At 46.5% G+C, this 9,086-nt stretch overlaps 1 protein-coding gene across 2 annotated transcripts in view; it reads right to left on the reverse strand.

The window, feature by feature from the left end:
* Positions 1-4,413: 4,413 nt before the first annotated feature.
* Ints7 (integrator complex subunit 7) overlaps positions 4,414-9,086 on the reverse strand; it is a 72,165-nt gene continuing 67,492 nt past the window's right edge. The window contains exons 18-21 of one of the 2 annotated variants that reach the window (XR_003848031.1): positions 8,153-8,251; positions 7,555-7,708; positions 6,471-6,656; positions 4,763-4,952 (exon numbers count right to left, since the gene is read on the reverse strand). Coding sequence is in view for 1 of the 2 variants with exons in the window: in XM_008824822.3 (XP_008823044.1) it covers positions 4,644-4,952; positions 6,471-6,656; positions 8,153-8,251 (594 nt within the window). In the remaining variant the exon portion in view is untranslated. Of the gene's footprint in view, positions 4,953-6,470; positions 6,657-7,554; positions 7,709-8,152; positions 8,252-9,086 lie in introns of both variants that reach the window. The other variant, XM_008824822.3, reaches the window with a different exon arrangement.

Raw genomic sequence — 9,086 nt, forward strand, 5'->3', positions numbered from 1 at the left:
CCACCTACCTTTGCGCCGCCTGGGGAGATGGTGGCAGACCACATCTGTCTACAGAGCAGGCGTTGGGCACCCCAGTCTATTTCCACCTTCCGGAGCCTCGGGGAACTGGAATCCTTGACACGGTCTGCTCAGGACGCAGCCCAATGCAGCTTTTCTCTTCTTAACCTCAATCATTGTCACAAATAAGCTTCAGCAAAACCCACAAATGGAATCACAAAGAAAACCAAAGGAAGTATGCTTTCTAGCACCCTGTCCTTAGGGTAGGTGGTGGGCACTCATCATCCTCATCTTTTTCAACTAATTTGGTATGACTCCCATTTACAGCCTTAACGAAACAGCGGCGGCGACCCCACCAGCACAAAAGTCTTGGGAACGGCAAGAAAGTATTTTTGTTCTAATTTTCCAGCAAGCTGTGCGAAGGCTGGAGCTGCAGACAGGACCTGTGAGGAAGGCATTCCTCACACAGTTCACCAAGTTTCCATCTTTAACCAATCTAAACAATGAAGATGATTACTTCTTGTACAATAACCCTCCCCATGTAAAAAAGAGAATTGTTCTGGGGGAAGATTAGCCAGTAAGAAGGAATGGATAAAGGAAAGATCTAGACGGTAAAGTGTTTTGTAACTGCAGGTTTTTAAAAGGAAATCCACGATACTCAGGAATTTTCCTTAGACCGCTGAACTGGTGGCTACAGGTCTTGGTGTTGAAGCGAAAAGGTTACCTGCCTGCTCCATTTCCATCCCAGTTACAATTCAAAGCTCAGTTGCTTGTGGTACTTTAGACTGAAAGGTATCTCAGAACAACGGACGGAGTCCAGCAGAGCCAACAAAAGGAAAGGGAGATGGAGGCCTCCTGCTGGAGTGGCCTTGGTAGGAAACCCAAGCTAACTCACCAGACCTTTGAGCATCTTGATACATTCCAACCCATGTCCATTAATGTTTCTGTGACCGACAGAGGCATAATCCAGGCAGCACGGTGCAAAGAGCAGGGAGTTGTTAAGCAATGCAGGCCTGCATCACCAGAAGTACACACACACACACACACACACACACGGAACGCCGTCCTTGTAACATGCTTGGAAGTTTTCAGTGTCAAAGGATCCCAACATACTCACTCGCACAGGCCTTGAGGAGAGGTGAACCTCATCTCATTTTTCATTCCCTGCACCGTTCACGTCTGTGGAGAACTACCACACAAGGCTGGATTTCACAGACATAAGATTGAGTTCGTCTGTCACACTAGCTGTATCTAAGGACTGAGCAGCTCCATGTGGCTAATCTGGATCAGATCTAAGACATTTCCATCGTCACACAGAGCTGTGAGTCATAGATTTAAGCTGAGACATCAGACTCTGGTTGGCTGATCTTGGTTTCTCAATGAACCACATCCCTACTTTCCTTTTTTGGACTGGGGTTGAACGCAGGGCTCTGTGAGCCACATAGTAATGTGAATAGTGACGCGATTTCAAGTTGCAAATTACCTGCTACCTGGTTAGTCTGAGCTTGATGGTCCCAGGGAAGAGCTCCTGGTTTAAACTGGAACACAGCAGTCTTCAGTTTTTTCAGGAATCAATATCCATAGTCAGTAGGAGTGACTGTGTATATTTAGTCGGGCATGGTGGCGCACGCCTTTAATCCCAGCACTTGGGAGACAGAGGCAGGCGGCTCTTTGTGAGTTCAAGGCCAGCTGGGCTACAAGGAGACCCTGTCTCAAAAAGACAAAAAAAAAAAGTTCCAACAATTTACAATGCTTTAGTTATGAAATTCCACTTTGGTCATTTGTAACAGTATGTTTTATTATTGAGTGTAGCCTAAGCTGTGTTAAGTAGCAGAGAAAATGTAACTTTTTATTTTGAAGAGAGAATGCCAAACTTAAGAAGTGATCTGGCCAGGTGTGGTGGTGCATGTCTATAATCCTAGCACTTGGGGAGGTGGAGGAAATGAGGATCAGGAAGAGCTCAAAGCTGGCCTCAGCGAAAGAGAAAAAAGAAAATAACCAACCCAACAGAAGTGATCTAACACTGAAAAATGGCATTGGGGAGGGTAATACCACCAGCAAAATCAGTGAATAAGTGTCCACCACATGGCAGTCTATTCTTGGGTTTTACAAATAATGGTACTTACTATAGGATACTCAATCTTCACATACCCATGAGGCACACTTCCCTATGTCAGGAAGGAGGGAAGGGAGGTCTAGATTAAGTAGCTTCTCTAACACCACAAAAAAGTTAAGATTTGAATGTGGCAGTGTGGACTGGAGACCGTGCCCTCAGCCAGGAGGCTGGACTGAAGGCGTTAAACACCAGACAATCAGTCTTGCTGTCTAGATCCCACCAGTCAATGAACACGCATATCATTTTCTTGAGCATTTTTTCCCCACTTGTGTTAAAATTATAAACAATCCTTTCCCCATATGGCTACTTAACAATTTTTACAAAAACCCCAGCACATACCACACTGAACCTAAAACCAGATGGAATTCCAATCCTGGATCTTATGGATACACAAAAAGTCCATTTTGCTTCATAGTAATTTTCATTTCTTTGAACCATTGGGACTTGCTTTGATTTTATTTGCTTTCTAAGTCTGTACTGGGGTCCCACAGCATATCAAATCGAGGAGTTTATAACTATACTATCAAAAGGACCTTTTTTTTTGGTCTTTTTGAGACAGGTCTCCCTGTAGCCCCGACTATCCTGGAACTCACCATGTAGACCAGGGTGGCCTTGAACTCAGAGATCCGCCTGCCTCTGCCTCCTGAGTGCTGGGATTAAAGGCGTGCGCCACCACGCCCGGCCCCAAAAGCACCTTTTAATAACACAAAATTTGGAAAGGTGGTAAAGGAAACGGGTGGCTTACTAGATTTCCTTCCTTTCTGGAGAATTCTACCTTGAAACAGTGCTAGAAGCTGAAAATTCACTCTGCAGTATTAGTTATGTAAAAAATTTTTTTCCTCGAGGATGGAGGCAGTGGTAGAGGAGGTGGGTGGGATGGGTGCTCAGCATGCACAAAGCCCTGGGTTCAATCTCTGGACTTAATGGAACCAAACCCAGTCTGATTCCGTGCTTTCCACACGCAGTGAAGGGACACCGGGTTACACATACCCTCCACGGTCCTCTGATAGTTCTCCCCAAGGCACATGTTCCTAGACCTGACGTTACTGGAGAGTATAACCAGGAGACTCTGGGGGAGAACATGCTCAGGACAGTGTCTTGCTGTTGGCAGCAGAATCTGCTAGGCCGGAGCAACAGCTCATAAAGCAAAGCGACCTTAGATCACATCTCATCCCCAGAGGTCATGGGTTTTGTTTCTGTTTTTTCCTTGTCCCAACTTAAATTCCAGTTCTATGGTTTGGTGTGACTTTGAGGAGAAGCTGAAAGACATGTTTACAGGGAGAGCCAGGGCACATGCCTGCCTGTCTTGTCCAGCCTGCTGTGTCCAGCCTGACTGACTGCTGCTACAGGCAGTCCTCTGACCATCCTCACGTCTACTAGCCGGTGAACGCCAAGCACTGAGCAACCACAGATCGACACAGCTGAAGCACCTGGCACAGTGTTTTAAGACATGGAAGTATGTTGTTAGATAGTCTTCAACTGTGGCTGAAATAGGAAAAAAAAAGCACTCTTTCCTAGCTAAGCAGAAAATTCTGCCCCCTATGCACTCAGCCGAGGCTATTCCACAGTCTAGTCTGCTCAGTCTAGACATTAAGAGGAGCATTTTCTAACGCATCCAGTAGAAACAGGAAGAGTCTGTCCCCTTAAATTATAAACAAAACGAAAACAACCCACACTATTAATTTCCAATTTTTCTATGTAATCGTTAGCTGGTCAGTTAAAGACCCAAACAATAAATTAAGACTGTTTCAGTGCAGGAAGAGACTTGATAAGAGGTGGTGGTGCCACAGCAAGGTGCTCGGATCCTGCTGGCCACAGGCTGTTTTTGTAGCCCAGAAGGCAGGGGTCGCAGAGACTTGGAGCCCATCTATGAAGCCCTCCCGTCCTGAATGAACCCTGCCGTTCACAATGTCACATCACAGAAATCTTCAAGTAATGGATTTCACACTGTAACACTTACGCATGATGCATAACTGACTGGACAGGACCTTCCTATACCTAGCTCAGAAGTCCAGGTCTGTGCCACGTAGCACAGGATGGACATTGGTAGAGAAACAGGCAATCTAACCAATTCAATGATCTGTGACTATTCTTGGAAAAAGAAAAAGCTCACCAACTGTAAAGAAAAATGCAAGGAAAATGGAATGCAGAGATCCACCCACCTCTGCCTCCCGAGTGCTGGGCTTAAAGGCACGGGCCACCACACCAGGCAGTCTTAGAAATTTTTTTTGGGGGGTCTTTTTGAGACAGGGTCTCCCTGTAGCCTCCGCTGGCCTGGAACTCCCAGAGATCTGCCTGCCTCTGCCCTCTGCCCTCTGCCCTCCCGAGTGCTGGGATTAAAGGCGTGTACCACCACACCCAGCCCTTAAACGAAATTTTTAAGGAGGAAAAAAAAAAATCCAGAATGTCACCTCATAGAAATCTGTGAGTAATGGATGTCACACTGTAACACTCATGCAATGATGCATAACAAAACTAGACTCCCTTGCTAGTTTAATGGGTGAACAGCGTGCTTGTGCTCATGGTACGGTTAAAACCGAGTGTAGGCATTGCGCTGCTGCTGCTGCTGCTGTTGCTGCTGCTGCTGCTGCAAAGGCTGCTGGGCTTGCTGCTGTTGGAGGCGAATTTGCTGGGAATAGGGGTCCTCCAGGGATTTAACAAATATGTTAGTTCTGGGGCCAGTCTTCCACACAATGCCATTGGTGTCTCTCACTGAGGACTCCACTGTAATGTTGTGTGTTCCAAGGATAGCAAAGTTCAACAGAAACTGGGTGCTGAAGTAATCGTTATGAGGCTCAACCCTCTGCTCCATTTCATTGGTCATGTTGTCAATGGGTATCTGGAACACAAGAGTGCTAAATATTAACTGGAGCTACATTTTCTCAGTGTTTGCTAGGAGCCCTGTCTAGATGCTTGGAGAGAACTGCAAATTGGGATAAACTGCATGAATCCTCATCACACTCTCCAGAGAAATCTGACATCATCCAACAATAACAGTCATACAGGAAACAGAAAATAGGTTTTCATCATTCACCAAATATTCATAGAGTGGCTAAAAGTACATGTTTTATATCATAAGTCAAAAGAAAAGACGAAACAAGAAGTGGACAGAGTGCGGGTGACAGAAGCTGTTAAGTGGTGAAGGCAGCTCATACCAGTCCTTCCATGGTTTCTTTTTCGTCTTTTTGAGACAGGGTCTCCCTGTAGTCCCAGGTGGGACTCACTATGTAGACCAGGCTGACCTTGAACTCAGAGATCCACCTGCCTCTGCCTCCCAAGCGCTTGTATTAAAAGGCGTGCGCCATCACACCAGCTTTTCTGTGGCTTCTTAACCTAAAACCACAAAGGCACACTCACACTCCTAGGTGGAGACCAGAGGTCAACATTGGTTCTTTTTCCTCAATCACTCTCCATTTCTGTTCTTTGAGACAGCGTCAATCTGCCAGTGAACTTGGTTCCCATGGATCTGACTAGGCTGATTGGCCAAAAATCTTCTATAGCCCAGAAGGCAGGGGGTCTCTGAGACTCTGAGCCCATCTATGAAGGTGCTGGATGGACCCTCATGACTTCTCACAGATCTCACTGCTACATGTGCAGGCAGCACTCCTCCATGTGGAGGTGGATCCTCTGTGCTGGCCCCCAAAGGAGGAAGTGGCTCTTACAAACACAAGGTTACAGGGCAGGAAGCAGGCACGGAGAGCAAAGCCCCTTTTCTTTCTCTCTTTAGCTCCGGGGTACCTCTTTTTTATTTAATTTTTAAAAATATTTTATATGTTATTTTATTTTATGTCTATGAGTGTATTGCCTGAATGTATGTGAGTGCACCCGTGTCGTGCAGTACTGCGGAGATCAGAAGAGGGCTTCAGAGTTCCCTGGAACTGGAGTTAAGGACGGTTTGTAGCCACCATGTGGGTGCTGGGAATCGAACCCAAGTCCTCTGCAAGAGCAGTCAGAGAGAGCTCTTAACTGCTGAGCCATCTCTCTAGCCCTACGGCACCTCTCTTGAACGCAGGGTAAGTCTCTCTTGTGTGCACTGGGCTAGGTGGGGTGAGAAAATTAAATCTGGGTGTGCTTGCTGCCAGGCACCTGAGTTAGCAGCCCCACCGCTCTAAACCGTAATCATGATCAAATGTATGCTTTGAGCCCTGTCTCCCTGGATGCTTTGTCTATTAAGCGGCTCAGGCAGAGAAGAGAGAAGCACAGATTAACAGTGTCCTCAAACTTATGTGCTGTAAGTTATGTCCACCTGATTCCTCTGGAGATGAAGCTGCAATCCGCTTAACCACGGAAAACACAGGGAGGTTCCCACCAATGACCTGGTAAACGCTGCACCACAATTCTGCCTCTTCCAAGTTACCTTGTAGTCTTGTCCAGATTTACTCTGCAGTGTGGAAGAAACGTTCAGGCACACAGACTGAATTCTGCGAAAGAGCCCTGGCTTTGAGCCGTGCTGAACCACGCCCTCCACTTTCAGGGCCAGCTGCTGGTTATTCTGTACAGCAATTGGCTCCGTGGGGTTCCGGGGAGATGGCGACAGAGCAAGCTGGGAAGGAACATTAAAATTAAAATAAGTGCTGACAGCCCCAACCAGGCTTCCCTCCACAAACATGGCTGATCACTGGGGACAGGACACTGAGCACTTCCCCAGCACCCCGCTATTCCCATCAACTGTCTGGGCCGGCACCGCGCTGCAGAAGGACCTTCCACGTCTGTTCCTAGTAATACCTCTGTGCTTTTCACCTGGGCCTGTTTGGCTTGAGGATGGCAGGGTCAAAGAGCGGCAGAGGCACTGTTTTGCAGTGTTCTTGGTGGGGCCTGCAGTGTTCTTGGGAAAGGGGCACAATGCACCATTTCCTGAACTGCAAGGCACGTGTAACTTCACGTGTCTCTTTGTGTCTTAGTAATTTTTTGTTGTTGTTCAACTCTCTTAAGTAATTTAAAATAGACTAAATTCAAATGGAAATAAAGTTCTAAGATTACTTGCACAAGAAGTTATTACTGTATAAAAAGTCAGTTTCTATAACGAACCTAAAAAACCATTTGGGGAGAGGTGTGCTAGAGACTGAACCTTGAGCCCTTGTAGTTTTTCTTTAAAAACATATTAACGATCCCAAATACACCCCAACTACAGAAAGCTCTGGGCTTGCTCAATGAAAACAGAGACTGACTGGATGCTGCTGAGCCTCTAGCCTGGTCACCAGCCAACGGTCGGTCTGCTTTATGCCTAACTCCATAATCAACTTTCTTATTATGGTCATTCTGAAATGTTACTTGCAATTAGAAGTGTTTAAATGGAGGCAAAAGTTTGCTTACGACATTCACTGACAGCAGAATCCAAGTACTCTTTGAAGAGATGATTTCCAACTTTCCCAAAAATTCTACTCCTTGAATCAAAAATAGTTTTTGAATTTTGAGTGGCTTAAATATTACAATATACTAACTCTCTCTACAGCTCAGTTCTCCAAATGTGTCATTCAAAGGCAAGAGTGCTTGCAAGGCAATTGGCAATATAGATGCAGCTGAAGCTGGGTCAGTGCTTAGACACCGACTCTGTTCCAGATCCTGGCAGGCAGCTCCAATAGTCAGTACTTGTTCCTGGGGCGAGAGGCAACAGACATGCGTCCCTTACCCAAATGGCCATTGTGCATTAAGGAAGAGGCTTTAGTGTTCAGATTCCTCGATAAAGGGAGGAAAGACAACTACAGCTTATAGCTAAATTCTTATCAAAGCCAAAGGTAAGATACTAAAGCTTAGCTATGTCCCACCAAATCTTCAGAAGATAGCTGGGTTTTATTACTTCTATTTGTGTGTGTGTGTGTGTGTGTGTGTGTACACCAGGGTGTGGGTGCCATGGCACACTTGTGGAGGTCAGAGAATAATCTGCAGGAATTGGTTCTCTCCTTCCATCATGTGGGTCCCAGGGATTGAACGCTGGTGTCATGCTTGGCAGTGGGCAACTTCATCCACTGAGTCATCTCACCAGCCCCAGCTAGCTGATTTAAAAACTGGCATTAACCTTAGGTACTCTTTCTGTCTTACCTTGATGCTGGTAGACTGCAGTTTCTGGAAAAAATATCTCTGAAATGAAAGAGGAACTTTCAGCAAGGCGATGACGGCATTGCAGAGGCAAGCTGTGTGCTGGAGGGAGGTGGAAACAAAGTCAGCTGAGAATAAACTAAGTCCATCAACAGCTGGCAGGTTCAGAAAGCAGTTTTACACCGCATACACTCATAGAAATGACATATACCGCAAAAGGCACGACCCCACAGCAGCACATGAACACAGTCATTCACATCAACGGAGCACACAGAGTTCACTCTACCTTCAACTACCGGAAGGGGAAAAACCATACACTCCTCAAGGCCAGGCACAGGCACAGGTCACATTTGTAGAGCTTGGAGCTCCAGACACAGCACTGTTTTAGATACTAAGATACAGAGTGAGAGAGGACCTCGGAGGGCGGTGATTCTACAAGAAAGCGCCTGGCACCAGCTTGGCGGCGACCTCAAGTTGGAGCACACAGAGTTCACTCTACCTTCAACTACCGGAAGGGGAAAAACCTACACTCCTCAAGGCCAGGCACAGGCACAGGTCACATTTGTAGAGCTTGGAGCTCCAGACACAGCACTGTTTTAGATACTAAGATACAGAGTGAGAGAGGACCTCGGAGGGCGGTGATTCTACAAGAAAGCGCCTGGCACCAGCTTGGCGGCGACCTCAAGTGGAGCTGGCTCCTGCTTACAGCACATCTCCACTGGAAGCTTCTCCCCCAAAAGCCGGGGTCCCAGAGTGAGCAAGGCAAGGACTCAGACTAGTGACAACCACACGCTTTACCTTCACGGAATTCTGGAACTCTATTAAAACACTTTAGTTCTACAATCTACTTCACACGTGTAACTAAGTTCTGAACACCTCAGCATAACCACAGAACAACGGAAATACCAGTGAACTTTTTGAGTCTTAGTGAAAGGGG

Source organism: Nannospalax galili, unplaced genomic scaffold (genome assembly GCF_000622305.1).
Source record: "Nannospalax galili isolate Female #2095 unplaced genomic scaffold, S.galili_v1.0 scaffold648, whole genome shotgun sequence".
Classification (NCBI taxonomy): Eukaryota; Metazoa; Chordata; class Mammalia; order Rodentia; family Spalacidae; genus Nannospalax; species Nannospalax galili.